General features: G+C 39.2%; 1 protein-coding gene across 1 annotated transcript; it reads left to right on the forward strand.

Moving 5' to 3' along the window:
* The first annotated feature begins 12,564 nt into the window (after positions 1–12,564).
* On the forward strand, positions 12,565–25,461 carry CCL28 (C-C motif chemokine ligand 28). The gene is made up of 3 exons (XM_053931935.1): positions 12,565–13,614; positions 23,710–23,836; positions 24,616–25,461. Exons 1-3 carry the CDS (start codon positions 13,551–13,553, stop codon positions 24,770–24,772), a joined length of 348 nt encoding a protein of 115 aa, XP_053787910.1. The 5' UTR covers positions 12,565–13,550; the 3' UTR covers positions 24,773–25,461.
* Positions 25,462–26,046: the final 585 nt, after the last annotated feature.

Genomic DNA, 26,046 nt, shown 5'->3' on the forward strand with positions numbered 1-26,046 from the left:
AATGGTTTATGCTAATGGATTAAGTAGGCATTACTGAACCTTTTCACAGCCTTGTCCCACAGGATTAAGGATGACAAACCAGAAGTACTTATAAAAAAATAAAGTTATTATTAGGGTTATAACTTACTATGATAATGATGAGACTAAAAGATCTTAATCAGAATTATTTACTACACAGTATAGGTAGCTATAAGTATGAGTCTAGTTCAGTCCACTGTTTTTGAAGCAATATTGAAGGAATTATATCCAAAGTAGCGAAAGAAATTATGAAGTAGAGATTGATTTTACTCACCCATAGCAATGACTGTGGGCAAATCTCTTTCCCTCAGCTTTGAGGCGTAACCTTGAAGCAAATCCCAACTCAAGGAAGGAATCTCCAGAATGATTGTTGGAAGACCCTCCCCACTCATTAATAAATGGGAGTGGGCCCTATGTTTCCAGGCCAGCTGTGTCAGTTCAGCATCTTCAGATAAGTTAGTAGTAGTAGTAGTACCACTTGTTTGTTGCTTTATCCGGTACTTTTCCAGGTCTGCCACAGCTTCACCTTTCTCTGAAGAGTATTTATCTCTGGGACTGATAAATCAGGCTGGTTTCAGCATTATTCAGCACCAAAAGCACCAGGACAACCCTCTCCTGCAATCACTACTAATAACTTTGCAAGGAGGGCATTATTCCTGCTGTTTTACTGCCATCCAGGCAGAGCATCCTGCTACATCTCCTCACCCACCACTTACCTGCTACAGGTAAATTGGCCAACAATTCCTTGCTGTCATGTGCATTTCAAACTCACTGATCTTTCCAACTATGCATCAGCACCATGTCTAGCAAAACCATAACGAAAATAAACCAAGATACTAAAAGTATAATGACTTTGTGCTTTACTGCATGCATTACTGTAACAGGTAAATGTAAAATACAAAAAGCATGTGAATTGCACAAAACATGGCTTGCAAAGTCAAGCTAATGGTGTTGTGCACAATGTATGATACGTTGACATGTATGATACATATCACTAAAATATTAGGTTTTTTCCTTTAATATGCCAATCTAAAAATTTTCCATGTATTTTCAAGTTGAACTTAAAAAGTTGAACAAAGTGTTGGGTTTTTGTGACTTACTTTGTTAGAACTGTGCTGCTTTTCTTTCTTGCTTTGATGGATTTCTGCTGTAAAAAGTAGGTACTAATAGCCCAAGTTAAAGAAAAATGTTAGACTGTTTCTTCCCCAGTCCTGGAGAAAAAAGACAAAATTTCTCCTAATTGCCTAGTGGCCTTAACAGAATGCGTGAACATGTTTCCTATAGTTTTGTATTCTACTTTAAAATCTAATCTGTATTTTCACCTGACTGTTGGTATCACTTTTTACTACAGTGCAGTATATATTATATTATGTGCCCTTAATAAGGTATTGGTAAGTGAATTACTCATAATTGATCCCATGTCCCAAGGAAAATGATGATAAGTTTGAATTAAACTGAAGTAATTTTTACAGCAGGCCACTGATACTGACTTATTATGAGAAAAACATTTCCTCCTTTAATGGAAATAAAGTTCCAGAAAGAGAGAGAAGGGGTTAAAATGCAGTCTGAAGGAAATGTTAGTACACAGTTAATTTTAGACACATACATTTTTATTCCATCACTGTCAGTATGAAGTTAAGTGATTAAATGCATCAGAAGAGTACATGTCTGTTTGTGTAATTGAGCCAATCTATAGTCTGTCAATTATGCAAATTTATTCAGGGCAGAAGAAATTTTGTATTCTCAGTGTTTTTGTATTCTCAGTGTTACACATTGTGAGCTTTGATCAGCTGTTAATTTTGAGTCCACAATTAAGTTTTGTTTCCCCACTACGGGCAGACCTTACATTGAAGCAAAGGAAGAGCTGTCAAGTTGAAGTACTCTTTGTGTTCATCACAGAAAAAACAGTAATGCTTTTCCTCAAAATTATAAGCTGGTGCCTTCAGTTCATTCTTAAAATTTCCCAAATTTTACACCCTCTGCATTGACTTTTTGAATTTATATTTTCAAATTGTATATTTGAATGCTGTATTGTAGAACTGTTTCCTGTTATTTAAACCCCCTGTTAAACAGTACTTGTATTTTTGTATATGCATACAAATATAGATATGTTTATGTATATGTAAATATATGTATCACACACTGATACATATATATCTTTCCTTCTATGTTCATATAATAATTTTCCATTTGTTTAGCCAATTTTGTATTGGCTTTTCCTGGAGTGAGAAGTGTTTGTCTCAGTGTCTGGGGAAAACAGGGCATGCTACAACTTAGCAGAAACATTTTAGTACAAGGAAATCTTCAGAATATTGAAAACAAGAAAAGATATACTGTCCTTTTGATGGAAGCATTCAAAGGTTTCTAGGCAGTTCTTGAAAACAGATTTGTTTAATCAAAACTAATAGACTGAAAACATTTGTCTTAGTAAATATGAGTGAACAATCTGCATGAAATTGGATTTTTATAATGAAACTGTTGCAGGGATAATTGGCTAAGTTGCTGTTGCTATATCCACCACAGAAACAACTCTTTTGGCCTAGGAATGTTACTAATATCCCTGGAGCTTTCCTCATGTTGCCAAGGGAATTTAGTCTTACTTTGATCTCATTTTTCCTTTTAAAAATGAAATTCAGCAAGGGTTTCTTGCCTGGTTTGGGGTAATTTCTTTAAACTGCTGTCGAGTCATTCACATCAGTTTTTACAAATGAGCCAAAGATGCTCAGTACAGTAACTGTGCAAAAGAAATTAAATCAAAGGTAGTGGACATAATATTGACATAAAGAATTTAGAAGGTAGAATGCTTCTAGTTTCACATTTCCATTCAAATTGCTGATAATCAAAACCACCTTCTTTTTATGTATTACTGCCAGCAATTTAGAAGTAAAGTTTGAGGTGACTGCTCTAAAAATGTGAGGTTTTTCTGGGCCAAGTGAATACCATAAGATTCAAGTAATAAGGCTTAATGAATGTATTTCCAACAAAATCATCTGTGTCATCTTGTTCATGTAGCTATATACAATATGTAGCTACAAACACTCAATTATTTCCTGGTCCTGTTGTGGAAATATGGTTATGGCTTGGGGAGTTTTGGTAGAAAATGCTCTAGCTAGCATGACCTTTTTTGGTTTCATTAGTGCATGTGGAGATAGATCTTCCCTTCTATTTCATATGATTTGTTAAGGTGAAAGTTTGAGAGCTTTGCCACTATCTTTTTTGTGAGTGTTCTGTATGCCTTGTACAACATGAATAAGCAAAGCAGAGGTACTCAGAACTTTAAAAATGTGTGCACAGGATTTATTTGTAATTTTTCCCCATGGTGAAAAATAGTTCCACATGCTTTAGCATCATGCATCTTACATTTAAATATCTATATAAATGTTGACCAAATGGTATTTCTAATAATTTTATATGGCTACAGAGACTCTGTTAGTGTTTCATGTGCTCTCCTGGTGCTTGACTTAACTCAGGTTGGATGATAAGCATGATCCTACTGCCTCAGTGTACCAGATTGCTCAGCTGGATGTAGCAGATGTAAATGGTAGACATCTGTCTGGTAGTAAACAATCATAGAGACCCTTTCTATTCAGTGTGTGACTTCTCAGTCTATTCAGTAGTTCTTAAAAATGTGATTTATATCTTCCTAAGAGAGATGTATGCTTCTGGTGTACTGAATTGCCTTCCAGTCATCACAGATGTTTACATGAATATAATTACATGAACATTAGATGTTACATGAATATAATTGGGATTGTAGATTGGGCGTGTGTTCCTGTCCTTCACGTGATTTCCCCTTGCTGAAGAAGGAAACTATTTCTTCAAGGACTATATCCAGGGGTTCTTTGACATTTAACATAATAACGTAAACATGAAAAAGTGAAACAACTAGAGGCAGTTCTCAAGAGGCATTGATGCTATAGTTGCTTCTGGACTGGCATATTTCAGTAAAGGGATGACCAGCTTTTTAAAATCAATTTTAACTTTTAAAATGCAGATGAAACATTTATTGTAAAGTTAGATAATTTTGTGAACATCTGTCCAAACACAGGAGTGTCTCTTTGAAAGATTTCACTGTTTCAGTGAGAATATTTATCATGGCTGAAGTTTTCAGTGCTAAATCTTTGCTTCAGTTTACCATTTGTTCTAAATTCAGTGTATGGGGACTTAGACTAAGAACATGAAATCTGTTAAAAGTTTGCACCTTTTCCTCCCTTGAAACTTGATACAGAAGAGGCTCTGTTTAAGTTTCCTAAAGTACAGCTTGTATTAGGTGGTCTAGCTTGCAGTCTCTGTGGTAATATAGAAAAGCTGACTGCCTGATACTGTCATGATATCCAGTTACTGCAGTTAGAAACTCCTGCTACTGCTCTGCAGCACTGCCAGGGAGGTGTGGGCTGTATTTGCTGCTGCCATCTGCAGACTCAGTGTAAAGAATGAGTGCTGCAGTGTTAGTTAAGGGAAACCATGGCTTGAGTATATGCTTTATGGGGCTCCATGCTTCAGTGGTTTCTGTGGGTGCTAAAACCTGCTTCTGTTGCAAAGAAAATCATGAGTTTCAAAAAAAGAGGGATTTTTCCCCAATGAATTTCAGCCACTGAAAGTCTTGTTGGATGATCAAATTTCTTGAAAACTCATTTCAGATAAGAAAACCAGTTTGGCAGGGACTTGATTTACAAGTATATTCCTGCTGTCTGTTTCAAAGTGAGGAATGTTGGCACATTTCTGTTCTTCTCTGTTGCTTGGATTAGCTTTGCAGAAAAGGAGGTTTTCTTAGTCACCAAGTGTGAGCATTTCCTCTCTTTAGTGAGCAGATAGAAAGCTTTGAAAGTGTTGAGGACAACTCTTTCTGCCTTTGGCACATATTCACAAGCATTTACCTGTCAGGTTATGAAAAGTATTCAACAAAAGATGGAAAATGCCTTGGACTAGGCATGCTCACGTAACACACCCTAGGTGGATCTTCTCTGCAAGAAAGTAACTGATAGTGTGAAAATGTCTATTGGGAAACAAAGCATTGAAGAGAGAATTGCTTTGCTCTGGCTTTTTTCTTCACCCAGTTGTTCTACCTCCCTGCCTTGCAGGAGGATTGGCCTGTGAGTGGGCTTGTTCTCATTGCTACACAGGGTGTACATTTACCAACCTTATTTAAAAGGGGAAAGGTTTCAAATGCACAGGGGAAGGTGAGTTGCCTGATGGTAGCAGAATGCTCTGTTCCTTAGTTGGTGGTTAGTGATACCAAGAGGGGGTGGGGGAAGCACCTTTCAAAACTATTACTATTGATTGAAGGTAGAGAAAAAATTCTTTCCCTGGCTCTGGTGATACTTGAGGGAACTTGGCAGGAGTTACTTTACTGCTGGAGATAGAAGCTTTACGTTTCAGCTGAGATTCCATACTGACATAATTACATCTTCAGCAGCAATAAACACTGATGTTCTCAGTGTAATGAGAACAGCTTCTACTAAAATTTTCCAAGTTTGTGCTGTATCTAGACTTGTAAAAAAAAAAAAAAAAAAAAAAAAAAAAAGCAACAGAATGCTTTGCTTTGGAGATGTTGTTTGAAAACACTCACATCCTGCCATGTTTACAAAGGGTGTTTGCTGTTTCTGCTTCCTATCTCAAAGTTAACCATACTTGCCAACCTTTAGCTGCTTCACACAGAAGGAAAGAACTTGTAGAGTTGACTACAGAAAATTTGGTTACCAGTGTTCTGAAGGCTTTTTGCTAGGGGTTCAAAGTCAAAACAATTGAGTAGAGGTGTTACGGGGCATACAGAAAATACATTTCAATACTATTGAATGTTCTATTCCTTCATACTTTATCAAAATAAAACTTCACTGCCACTTGTTTTCTTTCCTCCAGTCCATGACTAGTCTTTTCTGTGCTCTATCTCCATGAGTTTCCTGGTGGTAGCATTTCACATTTGTTTCCAATGTGCTTTGTAAGAATTACCCAATCTCACTAGGTTCCTAATTAGTTTACAGGAGGGAAAAAAGCTTATTGTACAAATGAGGTAGCTGAGGTAATAAGTGTGTTCAAAGATAAATTATTTGAAGCTGAAGAAAGAGAGCTGAATGGAGAATGTTATAATGAAATGTAGTTCTTCAAGAAAAAGACTGATCTATAGAGGAGCTTGTTTCAAACTCTGTAAGGACTAGTTTGGAGTTTCATGGTTAAATGGTATGTACCAGTCACTTCCTGCTAGCTGACCTAAAGTGGTGAAATAGTTTGGGTTTTAAAACTACAAAAACAGAGCAGGTTTTGCAAACAACTTTGTAGTGCCAGGAAATGGGATCTGGAATAGTGATGAGGAACTAAGATACCAAATTCACTTGCCAAAATAAACCAACTCCATGCCCCAAGTTACTCAATAAATATAAATATGCAGGACTCTTTCCATCCAAGTATTTGATGGACTGGAAACCACTGGATAATTTGAAAAAACAGGCATTGAAAGAGATTACAGGAAGACAATGTGTGTTCCCCTTCTGGAGGGCACAGAACTACCCCATGGCAGGACAGTCAGCATTTACTTGATAGATTTGTCTCTTATTCCTGTTTGATTTCTGTTGCAAACCAAAGACTGGATCTCTGAAGAAGTGGACAGTTCAGGGTGGTCCATCCTTAACTAGGAACATACAGTCAGTGGTATTGAAGTGTAAATGAGATTAAACAAAAAATTTACTTGCCCAACTTTAAGTGGTTAACATAACCTAAAAGGCATTTAAAGTGCAGATTTATTCCTGTGTATCTTTACAAATCAAATGAATTCTGTTACATCTGTGCAGCCTCTATCTGCTGGCTGTGAGATGAGTTTGGTTTGCTGTGGTAGTTTCATGATGTAACCTTTACTGTAAGTGAGGAATATTTGGTGACCACATTTCTTTAAGTGGAATTCAGAAGAAAAGCAGGCCAAATCCAGCAACCAAAGGCCTTTCGGTATTAATGAGCAAGAACTGTAGAGCGTGTTATTACGCATTATTAATAATGTCCTTATTAATAATTAATTTGTCTGGGTTCATGCAGGTAGGTTTCAGTCTCTCATTGTGTTAGATGCTGTTTAACAGTAGGACAATCTGTGCTCAAGTAGTCTTACAATGTAAATAGTTTGGCTTATATCATGTAGGTAACATTTAACTGTAAAAATATGAAAATAGAGGAAGTGATTATAATCTTGTTTAAGTTCAAGTAACAGACTTTAAAAATGTAAACTAAAGTTAATGAATGCAAGTGAGTAGTTATTTTCTCAAATTGTTGGCATTTCCCATATCCCAGGGACTTGTGAAATTCATGCTTCTGGTATTCCAAAAGGAGAGTGGCCAGGAATCCTCCCACATTCTTTGTACTTTTTCTTTAAATTCATGTTTTAAAAAATTTCTTAAATATGTTTTCCTGAGACAATGAGCTCATGGAGAATGATGGGGAGGATCTATATCCAATTCATGCATCATTTTACTATTCAAAAATGTACTCTTTCTGTGTCCTGTTATTGGTAGAGTGTGGCCTCTTTTGGAAGTACGGCAAATCTAATCTTTTCTAAATGAGACAGTAGAAATTAACCCAACTGCAGTCCTGTCTACTGTGTTTTGTCATAACGCATGATGAAATTGTACACTGTAGTTATTTTGTTCCATTCTGTGGGGAAAAAATTAACCAAAAGAAAATTAAGTGGCATGGGGAAGAAGCTGTTTTGGATGACTGCTCCTTCCATGGCGAGTTTCCCCACTTGTGCCAAGCTACCTGACATCCCCAGAGACAGAATGGGCATTGATAGGAAATTTATGTAAAGACACCGAGTGAAAACACTCTTTTACAGTGGGCCACAAGGCCTGTTCAGGAAGGAAAAATCCTTCATTAGTATCACTCTCATATTTCTTAGCCTGGGCTGTAGAAAGCATGAAAGAAATCTTTGCCTCCACTGGTCTAAAAGAAACTGTGAACTCATCCTTAAACGAAGAACCAAGTATGCTGTGCGAGACTGACAAGTGCAGCGTAGCCTCAGAGGCCTCAGGGATGTGAGGGGACAACTGCCTGTTACCTGGCAGACCTGAGGTCATATGAAGTTGTATAAAAGCCTCAGTGCTAGCTAAATAACAAACATGTAACATGAGGACATGATGGTTTATAAAACAAAATTTAATCTCCTGGTATAAACAAGACTGCAAGAGATCATAGTTCAGGGTTGGTAGTGACTTCACAAACTACTGTCAGAGTGAGTGAATTTGGGTCAGAAAAGAGTTAGAATGACATTTGTTCTCTGTAAAAGTGGTGCAAGGCTGCTGTTCCCCATGCGTTACTGCAATGTGTTGCACGTGCCCTGCACACACTCGTGTTGGTATAACCTTGTCTGCGGCTCTATTTGCACTCGTCCTGCGTAAGCCTCCCTGACCGCAAACGTGTTCAGACAAACTGTAACACCAGAACATTTCTGTGTGTATTTATGTTGGTAGAAAATAGCACCAGCCTTTTTAAAAAAACTTGACTTAATGCGTTTCCATTGAACAATTGTCACTCTTGTTATCATCCTATGCATACAATGTTGGGTTTTAAAAGATAGGGAGATAGAACAGATGCCCAGCATACATCTTATCCAGAAAGACAACTTCAACAGGAGAAGCAGGTTAGAAACAGAACATCCTGCTGATCTAGACCACTAACCTGTGTGGTCAGATACTGCCTCTGTAGGGCATGAGCTTTCACAGGTTTGTGAGTAGACCATCTGTCCATCCCCCATTTTGGTTTTTGCCTTTTGGAATCAAAATCACAGACTTACTTCCTCATTCAAAAAGTCAATTAAGGCCTAGGGAAAAAAACAAAAAAAACATCCAAAACTTAGAGGTACCTGGCCTTTGGCACTCAGCTTTGTCATGACAGAAGGCAAAGTCTCCTGGGAGGTAGAGTTGGAAAGAGGCTGTGTGGACACCCATGTAAATGTCATTTTTTAAAATTTGGTTTCAAGAATAACTCAGCTATGTATTCAAGAAGATACATTTCTTTTTAAAATAATAAGGAAGCATGCAGAATTTCTGGTCTTTGTTTTGTTCAAAAACACAATTCCCAATGTACTTATTTCCTGCTTGTGCCTCTCAGCATCAGGTTTTCTCCTGAACTAATCAGCCATGGAAAACATCTGACATTCTTTCTCTTCAGCACTCACCTTGTAATCCTCTAAATTATTATTGTTATGTTTTTTAAACAGAGATTGAGAAGGGAAGGGTCTTCAGTTTGTCCTTTTGCTCATTGCTTCAATAAATTAGGTCCTTCTTCTCATGCTGCATAATAAGGTATTAGCCTTAAATATCATAATGGATATATGGAAAGGGTTATAATTTGGCTATCTCAGGTCATGGGAACATGCTATTAGAAGCCAATATTTTCAGTTTACCAGCAATAATGTACTCTTTGGCAGTCTTGATGTAAGTTTCTGAGGTGAATCCTGGGGCTTTGCTCAGGGCTGACTTCCCAGTCAATATCTGCAACATGATGCTAAATACAGCATTCTATCAAATGGTACTCTTTGCTTCTTCAGTAGTTGTTTTCTGGGTGTCTGCCTCTCTAGTCTGCAATATTTTCATGGCCATCTTCTCTTCAGTCTGTTTCATTCTTTCAGAGAGGAACAGAATCACAGAACTTGTATCAACCTCAGTTTTCTCATAGTTCTTACTTCAGAGAAATTTTCACTTCTCTTTTGAATGCCAGTCATCTTCTCTTCTCTGTTAGCACCTGTGCCACAGCATTCTCTCCTCCTCCTGTGGTCTGGCCTCCAAAACACTGCCCTGTGAGGAACAATCCCTTTTGCTGTGTGCTGTGTGGTAGGGGTTTCCTCTGTGCTGTTTCCATTGATGATGATAATTGCTGCCACAGGAAGAGGTGAAGTACATACAGCACATTCAGGTAAAATGCCTGGGGGGTGTATATGTGTCTGTCTGTCTGTACATGACTTTGTGTGTTAGCTGCTCCAGATGGAATTCAAAATACCCATAGCAGAGCTTACTGAAATGGACAATAGGAAATAGTAGGTATTTCTCTGAAATTCTAGCACTGCAGCTAGAGCTGGTACCTTTGTCTTCTTGGTCTGTAAGGCCCAAAATGTCATTTCAGGACAAAAACCTGCAACTTCTTCCCAATAACTCATCTTTCATCCTATTCTGTCAAAATTTAGTAGTCAGGGAATGGGAAGTCCATGCCCTGAGTGCCAGGCAATAGCACAGTCAAGAGACAAGTCTTCCAGCAATTCCTGCAAGTGCTGCACCTCTGTCACCAGAGAGTCCTGGGGAGACTGAGCAGAGCAGGAGCATGTGAACATCATCTGTGGGGACATTCATCTGGTACAAGGGGAATGGGTGTTCCAGTCCCTCCTCAAGTTTCTTCCCTGTTTTATGCACCCATAAGATGTAGTGCTGAGTGTAAGATAGATCCCATGAGGCCCTAGCTGGATTCTGGGGAGCTATCCTGACGTGTGGGTGTATCCATACCCTCCCCCTTGGGCAGAATATGAATCTGGCTTTCATATTGTAATTTGCATATTAAGCACTAATAATTTTCACAGCCCAAAGTTTTCTCTGGGACTCCTCTTTTTTCCCCAGAATGAAGTACCCACAGATAAAATATCTGGTATGGAGAAGGCTGAATGAGTTATGCAAACCATTTTAAAGTCAGAGGTTTATGGTAGGCACAGGGCCAGTTGATGCAGTCTGGAATAGGGGACATCTGAGGAGGCCACAGTTTTGGGTTTTGATATGCACATAAATAATTGAAACATTGCTAGGAAGTCCAAAGTATATTTCATTGTGAAATCTGTCCATTCATGATTTAAGCCAAACTAGAAAAAATATTTATTACTGTGAGTTGGTTATTATGATCATTTACAGCGTAATAAGTACTCTGATAAGCCTATTGCACCTATCAATGTGTTAGAGGCCTTCATCAAATTAAGTCTTGCTAGAAACGGTAAAGATCCAAAGTTATTTTAACATGAATTATCCTGCTTTAGCAAACTGGACTTAGTCTTCTTCAGCAATCAGCACTCCTGTGGCAAAAGAACATTGTTTGACTGCAAGGAATGGGTGAAGGAAGGAGCATTTACTCTTGCCTCGGCTTGAGTGACTGCAGAATGGTATATATAACTGAGGGGATTATATTACAGTGCACACTTAAAAAGAAGAAGTTGCAATCATTAACCTCTGCTCAAAAACTGAAGGCTCAGATTAAAAGATCAGTCAGTTTTAGCCTTGCTAGCCATTCTACTTCACAAATAAAAGGTAGAACTTCAAAAAGGATTTTAAAAGCTTTTACTTTGTTTCTCAGGATAGAAGAATGACTAGCTTCCCATTTGCAACAATTTCTGCCTGCAGGTTAGTGCTTTGTTTTGAGCTTTGAATGCAATCCAAGTCAATATGTCAATAAAACACTTTGCCTTCTTTCAGCAATACTTGTAACTAATGCCACTGTCAACTCTTGTCAGCCCAATTCTTGGAAAAGAATTTCTGGCTAACTCCTTCTTCCTTTGTAAATTGGATGTCTGCCTGCACATTCATGTGGAGCCATAGCACAATATTTGCTATTGTTCTCTTTGTTTTTATTATTAATTTCTCAGTCTCATAAATCAGTGTTGTTTTGCCAGTATACATTTTGTCCTGTTCCAATAGGTTTAGCATTTTAAATTGTTGACACATGATATAGCCTCCATAAAGTGGGAAGCATGTTCCGGGTCTGACACAATCCTAATGTCCTTGCTGCACTTTATGTTGAAGTAAATGGCCATTTACTTAATTCTGTACCTATAAATGACACCATGAACATAAGATAGAGGAATATAAGATAGAAAACTTGAGCTCAAGCTGAAAGAAATAAGTTTTATTCAGTGTGCTGTTGTTTGTTGCCAGCAGCAGAGAAAATAACACCCAGATACCTGTATTTATTCCATGGTTCTGAGACCATAGGAGGTGTGCATGTCTGAGTTACTCCTGGGGAGCGCTTAGAACCTGTCATACAGGAACAGGTCTTAAGAAACACAAAACACTTTGGTTCTTCCTCCATCCCCATCACTGCTACAGCTCCCTGTACTCCATACTCTCACTTTGGAAAGAACCTTATAAGCTGTATCAGGTCGTTAAAACTGTATCATCCCACGTGAAGCATTTGCCAGGACAAACTAATTAATTATCTGCAAGGAAACAAAGCATTCTGATTTGCAGCATCAACCAGACATGGGAATACAGAATCTAATACTGACTGAAACTGTTTCTTTAACATGCTAGTCGAGTAGCAGCTGTCTTACTGTATTTCTTTTAATCTAGTTTTTTCCTCCACAAGCTACTTTGAAGAACAATAATGCTGCTAATATTCTTGTCCTTATGTAGGTTCAGGTTAATAAAGCTGTTGTGATCTGTCTTAGTTTTGGCCAGGATGGTGTAGCTTTTATAAACTACATGAATCAACTTGCTGATTTCAACATAAATGACTTCCTCAAAATCATACTTTAAACAACACACATAATTATCTTCTACTCTTTTTCATTTTAGACTTTTATTTCAAAGTGTAGTAGTCTGGATTTGCCCTGGTCTCTTATTCTGGTAGATAACAGTGAACAGCAGAAACAAACAGCTATGAAGTAAAACACTGATAGTTGGAAAGGTTGATTGCACTTTATTAATTTATTATTAGAAGAAATTGCAAAACCAGTGTTGGGACAGTGCAAGTATAGACTAAAGTCCCTGAGGTTAGCAATTTCTTCTACGTTGCGGTCTGAAAATTTAGGAATAGTAAGAATGATGTAATGAGACAAAGCAAAGATGAGCTTGGTTGAATAGGTAGGAAATTCCCAGACTGATTTTCTAGTTCAGCCCTGGGAAAGGTCAAAGCAGGCAGTCTTCACTGCACTGCCTGTGGTGGAATACAGCAGCTGCTTGCTACTCTTACAGCCACTGTGCTCAGTTCAGACTGAAACCACACAGTAATATTTTTAAAGGTTTGGAAGCTTCAAAACAGTGCTGAAAGCCAAGTGTGACAGGAATAATATGGTCCTTACAGACTGAAAATGCCTAGGTCAAACGCAAAGCTAGGGCAAGGCTGAGGTCTCCTTGAGGTTGAATTTTTTGTACTACAGCAGGTTTGGCCCACAGCATTGCACGTGTAGCTTCTGTGCAGGTGACACCTAATAGCAGAAAGTTTTTTTTCTTAATCCTCAATCCTGCAAGTACTTGTTTCTGCAGTACTCCTACCCTTGGCAAGTCTGTTGCTGTTGCTGTGAGAAGGACTGTGAGGATCTGGCTGTAAGGCAGTACCTTCTTGGGGAACTGTGTGGAATACAGCCTGTCTTCCCATCTGGCAAAAAAATGAACCACACATCTTCACGTAAGAGGAGGAATCCTGCTGAAGTCCATAGTGCCACACAGGACAGAACTGATGCCAAGCTGCTGCTCAGGGTGGGGCTTTAAGGACATTCATCCCCAGCAGCCAGTAGGTAGGGTCAGGTGTTAGTCCTGCAGCTCACCACCTGCTCCGTGGCTGTGCTCCCGCAGCTCCAAGGAGGAATGGATGTGAAATTTGTCACGGTTTTGGTTGTTCTAGCAGTCACAGTTAGTCAGACGTCTGAGAGTAAGTAAAATTGTACTTTATCTATTTCTATACTTTAGTCTCTTAAAGATAAAAATACCTGAAGTGTGCCTACCTGGAACTATGTCTGCTTGAGCCTCTGCAGCTCTGCACAGGACCAGAGGCAATAGCTTAAATGCTGCTTTTCTTCAAAAAGTTGAACTTGGGTGTCTTAACTGCACAGAGAAATTCACATTTTCAGTGGATTCAGGGCTTCACCTGAGAATTTCCTCTGCAAACCTGATGTTTCCACAACAGGTGTGAGCACAATATAAATCTCTGAAGTGGCTTGAGCAAGGAAAATCCATGTGAGCTATTTGTCATAGGAAACATTATCAAGAAGATTTTAGCTGCTGAAGGTGTAAGACCTTTAAAGCAGTGATTTCCCGAGGTAAAATGTCAGTATTTGTTCAAAGGGATCTCTCAAGTTCAGGTGTAAATTCCTCCTTTTCAAGCTTCCCAGAGGAAATGTGTTTAGAAAGTCACTTGGTCTTTTTTCTTTAAAGTGAAGTTGCCCTGGGTGGCAGAGATTTAAAAAAAACTTTTTATGACAAACTTCCAGTAACAGATTTCTCCCAGCAGAAAAGCAATTTTGCATGTAACTTTGCTCTCTGTTCAATGCAGCATGTCTCAAGGATTCAGGAGATCTAATAACACTTAAAAATTAAACTTCACTTTAAACTTAAAATTAAAAAAAAAAAAACATTAAACAACTTTAGAAGTTTTCAGAACCATCTAGGCAATGCTGTGCTTAAATCCATACTTTTTCTTTGTAATTTTTTACTGTAAAATAGACTGCGTTCACAGAGATGGTTACTCGGATTCTGGAGCACTTTCTTCAGGACGATCCTTTCTCAGGCTCTGCTGGCTTCAGTAGGAGTAGGAATTGTGGAATTCCTTGAAGATTTAGACAACACATGGACAAAATCTGCATTAGAATTTTATGCTGTTAAAATGGCCACTGCACCTGCTGCCATGGGAATGCTCTGCAAGTGCTTTTGGTCTAGATATATGATCTGGCCAGTCAGCAAGGTCTTGCGCAATAGAACTGACACATACATGCACAGGTCAAAGTAAAGGTTCTCTCAGAATGTGTTCTTTTACATTGAACCACAGCTGAAATGCCTTTAACACCCATTTTTCCTCAAACAGACATGCTCCATACTTGACTACAATACTCAAATGGCAGAACCCACAATAAAAATATGCAGAATTTCAGGTGGCTGGCTGGGTTATAGACACAACCTACCTGAGCTAAACCAGATTTGGGCTTAACTCTTCCTAGGCTTATGCTTCTTAGGCTCACCATTATGCATTATGCATCCATTTATTTCAGGGTGACAGTAGACTTACAAGTAAGATCTGGGCTGGTACTTGCAGAAGTTCCTTTTGCTTGTGGATGTGAATTGGCAGTTGTTGACAGAGGCCAGGAAAGCCATCTATTGTCCAAAATCACACCTAGCTATAGGCTCAAGTATGGCCCAGCCAGGCAAGGTCAGAAAACAAGATCAAGGTATTCTGTAGAGTGTGGTGGGGATTTCCCCCTCCACAAACTCTACCCCTCTACCCCCATTTCCCATAATATAATTCAAAATAAGTTTTTGCAATTTTACTTCAAAAATCCCAGTATTCTTCCATGATCACATCTCAGTGCCAGGGATTTACCGGGTGCCACACACACAGTGAAGGAGGCAGCAGTGCATGAAGTATGCAGCAGGCTGGACAACAGAGCTTATTCCAAAGATGGTTGGTTTGAATTTCAATTTGAGAAGACAAAAGTTCTCTTCTGGAAGCTCCTACATGTATTTCATCTTGAAGACATGAAAGGAGAAATTTGGTAATTCACATACAGTAACAGCATCCTAATCAAATGTTTGATGCTACACCATAGGAATAACAACCAAATAAGACTGTCTGAGACTTCCCAAAGGAGTCATCTGCACTTATCCTACTGAATGTATTCCAATAATGTCTGTGCAGTGTGGGAGATGGGTTCCCTCATATCAAAATGTGTTTCTTTATAGAAACAAACCAGATTTATGTTTACATGACTGCTTCTTTTTGCATCTTAATATGCAAGATATTGTTACATTTGTTTTTGCTAGGAATAGCAGAAATTTCCCCTTCTGGTAAGGCAGTAGATATTACTGGCTTTTTAATCACATCAGTATTACACTCTGTATTGCCAATTTTCAGCCTGCATTTATTTGATTTTCAGTAACCCAAGCACCAAGAATGTTGTATGGAGACAGTCAGCTTGCAAACTGATCACGATTTGATGGACAAAACGCCATCCTAAAATCCTGACCTATAGGAAATACCAATCTGTCCATCTCCAGTCAGCCTTCTAGCTTTGAAAATGTCCATATTAACAGCAGTCCTCATAGCAAAACAGGAGAAGCATCACCACATAACTTCAATTATATATATTCTTTGTATAGTATGTTTTCTTAGATTTATGTATTATTGTTTATGGTTATATGGTTATAGCTTAGAATCCCTTCTGTCTTTTTTCAAACTGTCTCAGAATTGTGCTTTAACTGTGTGCATTACCATGTTAAAACAGTAGGATGCATGGGAATATTTTTCAACATTTGAGTTCCCCTCTCAAATCTAGCTATTAAGCAACCTCTTTGTTTTCACAGTCTATGTCTATGCTGCATTTCCCAAGAATTCTAGCATCTGGCTTTGTTCACCTGTCAACCAGGATCAGTCTTCTGTATAATGAAATAGTTATTGGCTTGCTTTAGGTTAAGATGAAAAGACCTGCCTTGAGGTGCTGGACTTCTAAAATAGCCTCAAGTTTGTTTTAAATGAAACACTTTCTGGCAGCTTTATGAAATGACTGCTAAATAAGCTGCCTTACCATAGTTAATATCATGTGTAGGGGATTTGATAATACATTTCCCTTCAAGGGCAGAGCCTGGATTCTATGCCCATAAACCAACAACATGGGACTAAGTGCTGAAACTCATCTGTGGAAATGGCTGTACTGATACCAGAGCGTATCAATAAACACCATGTTCTGACTAAGCAAGATGGTAATACAGTTAATCAATGCAAAGTTGTGTGGGTTTTCTTTACAGATATACAAAGCCTACTTCGCAACCACAAAATAATTCCATTAGGAAACACTAATGGCTGCTGCTAATAGCACAGGTGTGCCAAACTTGTGCAATATGTGCAGAGTTGCAACCGTTCGGGGTGAACTTGAGGCACAATTAACAGCTTACATTTCAGCATAGAAACAGAAAGTGCCTCAGATGAATGGATCTCAGTGTGCAAGAGATGCTTTCCCTCAGACCACACAAAGTGCTGGGGGGACCCCATCCTGCTTGATAATGTCACCCATATTTGCTGGGCTCCCTCATTTTGTGTTAATTCAAGAACTGTCCTGGTTTTCTTGGTTACATGAAAGAATAAGTACATCATGGCTTTTCACTGAAGCAGTCCAGTTCAAAAAGGTGAACCAGGTACTCTGCCAGGGGTAGACAAGCTCCTGTGCACTGCCAGCAGGATTCAGGAGGGACCACCAAAGGCCTGGTCAAAACACTAACTGCTGGAGTGAAACTTGTGAAGAAAAGAGCTGCACAAGTCCCGCCTAAGGCAGCTGGGTGGGGTCTGGAGTAGAACTGGAGAAAGGAAGGAAAAATGCTTTCCCTACTGTTCTCACTTAAAGCACAGCTTTTCTTTATCATGTTTAGTCAAAAGAGACCAAAATTAAACCAATAGTTAAGAGCAAGCACAGGGGTTGGGGGCACAATGGCTCCATCACTCACCATCTGTTTCCATGGGGCACATGTCCTCTTTTTTCCTCCATCTGGCCCTCCTTCATGAGGCAAAGACCTGCCCTGCCATGTAAAATTCTCTATGGAGGAGGCTGGCAGAACCACCAACTTCCATGTCTGTCCTTACCAATGCTCTGCCTAGCCCCTGCCAGAGGAGGGAAATTGCAGAGAAGAGCAGTACAAGAGCCTGGCACACTCCCAGTGTGCCACAGGTGGGCTCTGCATCAGGCACGACAGTTTTCCTAAAAGACTTGGCAAATCTAGGAATATCAGCTTGAAACTGAAGAAGGACAGAAAAGTTCTTTGTGGTCCCAGAAACGAAGCATGCACCAATATCTCTTTTTTTTTTTTTTTAGCCTTTTTTGCCTGAACCCTAGACAACTGGCCTTCTCTGGCTGATTAACATGTGGCTCTCAAGTTTGAGAATGACAATGAAAAAAGTAGAGCAGAAGGGTAAAACAAATTTTTCTATAGACTAAGTTTGGCCAGATAGCAGAGAGGAAATGAAAAAAGAAAGTTTTGGGCAGTCAAAGAGATACTGATCAACTAAAATGTAAAGACAGTTATAATGGACTGTACCCATGGAGGTCTTGTTCCATGAGAGGCTTTGTTTTCACTGTGCTCCATTCCCAAGTACTCCACTTCAATCATAGAATGGTTTGGTTTGAAAGAGAACTTAAAGCTCATTCAGTTCCAACCCCTCCTTTCCTGTGCAGGGACAACTTGGACAACTTTCACATTTCTTTTCTTTTTTATTTCCTTTTTTTTTTTTCTTTTTCTAAATAACTTTGAAAACAACAGGTAATTCCCTGGAGAGAGTTCCCAGGGAAGAAATTACAAAATAGATAATATCACTTGCTAAAATAACAGCAGAAGAATCCCTTCTGTCTCAAGATCCACCACTAAGCTTAATCCTTTCAGCAGTTCCTTTAACTTTAAGAGTCTGTGTCAGACAACAGGTCTAAATAATTTTTGGGTAAGCTGCTATGTATTTCTTACTATGTCACTGAGCAATAGAGACAAATTAAATCAGCAGCACTGAAAAAATCCTATTGACTGATAAATGGCAAAAAAAAGGCCATGCCAACATCCATGTGCAAACCCACAGTTCTTTCCTTTTAACTACTGTTTAGATCAACAATTACTAATAACCCTTATCGAATTGATGAAACCACCAAAAAAAAAAAAAAATGGCCCTGGGTTGGGCCAAAATTATTCTCTTGCTTTAGGATTACCTCCTAATTTCTTCCCACTTACAGGATTAGAATGAAGTTATAGTAACAATGGAGCTGCAGGATGGCTCAGTGCTCCATGAGAGCAGCATCAGTTTTTCTGGGCTCTAGGGAATTACAGGATTTCCTTGGCTCACTACTCTCATACTTCATACACAGGAAAAAAAAATCCCGTACGTGCCTCTGCCAGCAGAAGGTTGCTGGTGACACTTTCATGTTCTCTGACAGAAAGACTTTCATGCCATGCATTCATCTATGACTCACAAATTATCAATTTCTCTTTTCCATATTGTAGCTGTGCTTTCATACACATAACAAAAAATGTAAACAAAAATTAATTGTGGCAGCTTCTTTTTCATTAAAAAACCAGTGCACATCAGAATTCCTCAAGGAACACATACATGTGAAAGCAAGAAAGCCTTCCCAGGCACATACCTCTAATAAAAATGTACTAGCAGGCTCTCAATGTCCCTAAGAAATGCTCTTGCCTGTTTAGCGCCAATTATTTACATTTTTTGCAGAATTTCAGCTTGATTTTTGTTGGGGCATTCCCCAGTTTCACATGCAGCCCACTGCTGCCTGTGCTCACGGCTGCAGGGCACAGCTTTTGTACAGCTGCATGGGCTGGATGTCAGTGGCATCCAATGCTCTGGGTCAAAGACTGAGCAGTGGGTGATTGAATTTGCTCTAAAATGGCATCTCTGGTCATGTAAGTGGTGTCTAAATATGCAGTTATAAACAAGTTGCTAAAGGATGCAATTCCTGTTGGTTAAGATTTTTGCAAAAGGGCTGTCAGTCAGAAATGGCCAGTGAGACACTCACAAGCCCACCTAGATGCATCAGGAGTTTTGCTTTATTTTCCTTGGTTGATGCTGTGTATGTTTTTCCTTACAAAGCTATAAAAGTACATCAATGCTAATTTAATAATTTTCAGTTATAAAGCATATAAATGGCTAACATGGTGCTATATAGTGCACTGTAAAGTGCAATACTGATAGTTCTGATCTGAGTATCAAAGCAAGGGATGCTTTTAAGTACCTAAAGTAGGATGAGTGCAAGAGGTAGTCAAGCATCAGCAAAACCAGTTGAGGAATAGCTCAGGGGACAGCTGACTCTCCCTAACACCTCCTGTAATATTCAGCCATTCTACAGAAGCTGGTAGTACTGGTCTTGCCAAGTATTTTAGTTTACTAGACCCCAAAGAAGAATTGGAGTAGACCTCTCTAAAAAGCACAGCAGGCAACATCAGACAGAGTTGATAATAGAATTACCCTGGCTTAAGTTTTCATCTGACAGAATTCTTCTGTCAGGAGCTGACTAGCAGTGACAAAAGTTTAGTTTTACCAACTCTATCTTGAGAACCCAGAAAAAACCTTAAACTTAGTGGTGCTCAATGAGCTGAATTTCCATTTGTGAACCTCAATTAACTTGCTTCACAAGAAGTATGCTGTTGAAGAGAGAAAAACAAAGGACAATGGGGAAATAACACAGGTAGCACTCAACACTTAATTAGTCCTTCTGCACCATATGATTATTTATAGCCCTTCTCTCTGGGTTGCTGAGGAGACAACTGCTGAGCCAGCTTCTGTCTTTGCACCTCCCTTCTGACTGTGAGATCCCAGGGCCCCGTCATCAGCCCCACAGATACAAAATCCCCCTGTAAGCAGCAGTGGGCAGTGTGAGTGCTCTCCGAAGACTCCAGCTCAATTGCTGGCTGCTCAAGCTCACTGCTACAGCTGTGCCAGCATCTGTTATTCCAGCACTCAGCAAGTACTCTTGTAAGAAGAGCACACAATTGTCTTGCTTACAGGAAAATTTTTAAACAGACTTATCTTCTGCTTACAGAAGCTGAAAATGATTCTCTGTCCTTTTTTTTTTTTTTTTTCCTAGCTCATGACTCTTGCATTCAAGGCTAAATTATTACTTAGGGAAAGCATGGATAGGAAGAAAAATGAAAACAAATAGGAAGAAGATACTCCACTTCTCCCAGATTAGTTCAAGGTCTGGGACCCAGGGGTCCTTGCTGTGCTCATTTTGAAGAGTGGGTTTAATCTTGAGACCTTTACCCTAGATAAATCCCTGAGCAATACAGCTTTGCTTGTCCTTGAGCTAGTGGAGGAAATCCATTTTAGAAGATCTATTTCTTTGCTAGCACAAAAGAAAATCAAGCCCCAATATGTTAGTATTTTTCTTAAAAAATAAAAGCCCACCTAGATTTACAATTTGCTTTTTAAAGTTCAGCGACTTTTTATTTTTAAGATGGTATTAGCAAACAGGGAAAATGTGCAGGAGATAATTCCATAGTGGAGACACATTCAACCATGGGAGTCCTTGGGGTAAAAGAAAACACAAAGCCCAGCAAGAGCATTTATCATTTCAAAAAGACAACAAAAGATAATGGGCCTGTTTTAACCTAAAAAGGCAGAGCTTTTAAATTATACTCCTGTCATTAATGTTGGTGATCTTCCACAAGCAAAAATAAATCTTTTAAAATTACTTTTATATTACTGTAACAAGCCTTTACATATGCATGCATCAGGAGGGGTGAAGGAAACTTATTTAAACCACCAATCTCTCGTGGGAGAAATGGAGAGGACAGTATCTCACCACACAAGTTGTGAAGATTACTAGCCCTTGATAACTAGCACTCGGAACTGCCCTTCTGCTCAGGCATGCGGCATGGAGAGCAAACAGGAGCATGAAAAGTGGCTGCAGGTGCAGGGCTTGGACCTCACTGGGCTCAGGGATGTGCTCAGGGGTGGCTCATGTCACTGCTGTGCTGCAGCTGAGGGATATGGGCTTTTAGGAACAGCAGGCTGGAAGGTAAGGAGAGGGAGTTGTCCTTTAAGCAAGAGAGCAGCAGGAATGCATGGACTCTTCCTAGGGATGAAGAATGAGCTGGCTGAGAGCTTACAGGTCAGGATCAGTGGGCAGACCAACAGGGGTGATCTGGTAGTGTGGGGGTCTGCTATAGACCTCCTGACCAGGAAGAAGAAGCTGAGGCCTTCTTCAAACAGCTGGAAAAATCCTAATATTTATTCATAGGCCTTAGTCTTCATGGGTGACTTTACCCATGCTGATATCTGCTGGAAGGGCAATACAACAGTGCTGAAGCAATCCACAAACTTTGATGTGCACTGATGACCTCTTTCACAACAAGTAATCAAGGAACTGGCACAGAAAAGCACTCAGGTGGTTGAGATACTTGCAAACAGGGCAGATCTAGTCAGGGGCATGAAATAAGAGGCAGCACTGGCTACAGTGTCCATAAAGTGGTGGAGTTCAGGATTCTAGGAGAAGGGAGCAGGGCAAAAAGCAAGATCATGGCCCTCAATTTAATAAGAGCTCATTTACAACCTCTTCACAAGTTTGGAAGAATCCCATGGAATATTTTCCTGTATAGAAGAGAGGTCAAGCAGAGCTGGCTGATGTTCAAGGGTCACCCCCTCCAAACATTAGAAAGGTCTGTCCTGACAAATAGAAACCCAGCAGAGGCCTGGCTGGATGTCCTCAGAGCTTTTAACTGCATCAGAACAAAAATGTAAATGTAAACAAATGTAAAAAAATGTAAATGTAAACAAAAATTAATTGTGGCAGCTTCTTTTTCATTAAAAAAACCAGTGCACATCAGAATTCCTCAAGGAACACATACATGTGAAAGCAAGAAAAAACAAATGTGTGGAACAAAGGGGTGGAAGCAGGGCCAGGTGACCCAAGTGGAGTATAAGGTTGTCTGATTATGCAGGAATGCTGTTAGGAAAGACAAAGACAAAGCTGAGCTGGAGTAGAATCTGTCAGGGAATGTGACATGTGACAAAATGTTCCATAAGTATATAAATAACAAAAGAAAGAGGAGTGAATACCAAAACACACTGCTAAATTGGACAGAGAAACTGCTAACAAATTACACGGATAAGGCTGAGGCACTCAACACTTTCTTAGTCTTACCCTTTACCATGCAAACTAGGCAAACGAACAAGAGTCCCAGGTTTCTGGCACCAGAGGGAATGTTTGCAGCAAGGATGATTTATTGTCAGTGGAGAAGGACCAAACTAGAGAGCACTTTTAAAAACTAAACATATGTAAGGCCACAGGACAAATAGGATGGACCACAACCAGTGCTGTGGAAGCTGGTTGATTGTCATTGTGAGGCTACTATCAGTTACCTTTGAACATTCATGGCAAGTGGGAGAGGTTCCTGAAGATTGAAAGAGAACAAGTATTACTCCTATCCTCAAGTAGAGCAAGAAGGAAGATCCAGAGAACTATAGGCTGCTAAACATCATCTTAGTCCCTGGGAAGGTGATGAAGAAAATTCTCCAAGACAGCATTTCCCAAGATCTGAAAGACAAGATAGTCATCACAAGTGGTCAGCATGGATTTATGAAGGGGACATCATGCTTGACCAACCTGGTAGCCATCTCCAGTAGTGACTACCTTATTGGTCAGGAAGAGAGACATGGGCTTTGTGTACCTTGACTTCAGAAAAGGCTTTGATTACTGTCTCTTGTAATACAATCATAGACAAGCTGACAAAGCATAGGATAGACAAGTAAAGATTGAGGCAGACAGAGAACTGAACGAAGGACCAGATCCAGGGGGTTGTAATCAGTGCCATAAACCCTAGGGGTCACTATGGGAGACAACTGAGTTCAGCACCTTCATTAAAGACCTGGATAACGGAACAAAATGTGCCTGTGGCATGTTTGCAGATGATAACAAACTGGGAGCAGTAGCTGGTGCACCACATGGTTTTGCTGACATAGAAATGGGCAGAGAAGAAGCTCAGGAAACAAGGGGAAATGCTAAGTCATGCATCTGAGAAGCAATGATGGCAGGCCTGGGGCTGGTAGGGTCTTATAGAATGGAGTTAATTAAGCTAACCACATTATCAGGGGCTGGGAGTAGAGCTCAAGCAGGACCCAGAGACTAGATGGCCCTGCTTGAGCAGAGAGCTGCACTAGATGACTTCCAGCAGTGCCTTCCAATCTCAACCCCTCTGCGATTTTGTGCAATCAAACTATAAGTTATCCCTCTTATATCTGTGTTGTTTCTAACATTGCTACTCCTCTTTTTAGCTTTGTTTCCTGGGGCCTTTAACTGTTGCATGAAAATTTCAGATGAAATTTCCAAAGGAATTCTCAGAAGAGTGGAGAGATTTGAAATCCAGAAAGCTGGTGGCCTGTGTCACCTAGAGGCTGTTATGTAAGAGATATTTTTGTGTTGTTCACTGTGAAAGGGATACTTCAAGTTAAAACCTATTACACAGCATTTAAATAAGTAGAATCTTGGAAAGCTAACACAAATTCAGAAAACAATGTTGTATGTGATTTAAGAACTGTCCTTCCTTGTGCTATTTAAACTTGATTGTTAAAAATTAATTATTTTTTCACTAATAATACTGAATATTATTCAGCTTTCATTGAGACTTGCTTTATTTTCAGAACTGAAAAATTTCACATTTGCATTAAGACTTTTCTGCTCTTTCCAATTATTTACCCCTAAAATCCTTGCCTAAACTCATTAAATCAGCTTTACTTCTGTACATAAACTATATCTAGTTTTTTGGGTTTTTTTTTCTGCTACAATATCACATCATTTGGATTAAATTGGTACATTTTCTGGACTTTTGCATGATAATCATGACAGTCATAATAACTACACAGTAGTCTGCTTATTTATTGGCCATAGAAATACTGCTTTGCACTGTGGTTCTTTTTGCACTAAAGTATTAAAGCCTTTACTACTGAAGCAGTAAAACCTTTTTTCAGATTTTGGAATGTAAGTTTAATCAGCTAAAACTTAGATCCTAAAGTATTTGAAATGAGAAAAAAAATTAATAAGCACAGCATAAAATATAATTTAAGATTATCCAAGTCTAACTTTGTGGTCTTCATAGGTGAGTGATAATTATGATGATTTTTAAAAGCTGGGATTTTTACTTTTTTTTCTGTGAAACTGACAACCATCTTTTTCAATGTTAGTCTCCACATGAAAGGCAGAAAGTTCTGTGTGAATCCATGGAATAGAAAAGTCAAAAAAATGATGAAGAAAATGAAGCACAAGATTCACAGAAGCAAATTTAATGTCAGAAAGCAGAGAAGAACCAGAATTACCAAACAGAAAGAACAGAAGCAGTAGCAAAATTAAGCAAGATGAAGCAAAATGAAGCAAAATGAAGCAACATGACCCATAATGAAGATTCTGTGGCATATGGCACTATGGGCAAGGATACCAGATTTCATTAGTGATGGATGATTGTAGCATTAAAATGACTTTTCAAATCTCTATGTGCTAGAGAAAGCAGAGGCAGAAGACATCACCTGTACTCAGAATAATGCTGATCAGACTATCAGACAAATGACAATATGTTCCTGGTTATGTTTTGTAGCAAGTGCTCACGGTACCTCCTGGATCTTTTGGCAGACTTAAATCTTCCTCTCTTTCACTCTGCTTTTATGGCAACCTCCCCTGTGACTTCTGTTTTAACATGCTGTTCCTTCTCATTCCTCCAATTTTTCCCAGTACTATACTTGGTCCCTATTCTTCCCTGTCTGCAATCATCTTTCTGCTGTTGCCTGTTTTGTTTATATTCTTCCAGTCATTAATCTTTCTTTTTTTCTTCATTTTACATAGTTTTACAAACACTTTACAAAAATTACAAGATACTTCCAGCTTGTTTGCCAAAACCACATCTTTTACCTGTTTTAAACAATCTCTGCTCCCAGCTGTTTCTATCATGAAATATTATTTCAGTGATCCTCTTCACAGGACTCGAAGTGTGGCACTTAGAGATATGCAATAAAGATCATTGCTATTGCTTTTGTTCATTCAATTTTGTTCATTCAAATACTCAGATCCTTCAGATGGGTCCTTCCTACTCTCTTTGCAGAATTTCTCATAATTAAGGCTGAGGATTATGTCTGCCCCTCAAGGCCTTTTCCCAAAGACTAGAAACCCAAGCAATGATGACAGTCTGGCCACCCACTCCATAGCCTCCCTTCCACTGTACAGTACTGCCTTCTCCTGTGTGGCACAGTCTGTATTCCCTCCCTCCTTCCTTGGAAACTTCAAAGTAATTTAGTATTTCCACAAAGACTTCTCATCAACAGCACTTCTCCTCATAGACATGCATACAGAAAGCAGCAAATGAGGGAGAAGAGAGGTTTTTAAAAGAGTAAGTGCCATAGAGTGCACAATCTCATGAGCCAAAAATACTTAATAGAGCAGCACAACTCTGCTCTTTCTCCTCTTCTCCTAGCATTACTGGGTTTTTTTCAATCACTGCATTTGACTTAAATTAACTCCTCTGAGTTGCCTCTAGTGTTTACTTTGAAAATTTTATGTAAAACTACATCCTGCATGAAAGAAAGCAAGGCTGATGACAGGGGATAGAAGCAGCTGCTGGTAGGTTC

The sequence above is a fragment of the Vidua chalybeata genome, chromosome Z (assembly GCF_026979565.1).
Source record: "Vidua chalybeata isolate OUT-0048 chromosome Z, bVidCha1 merged haplotype, whole genome shotgun sequence".
Lineage (NCBI taxonomy): Eukaryota > Metazoa > Chordata > Aves > Passeriformes > Viduidae > Vidua > Vidua chalybeata.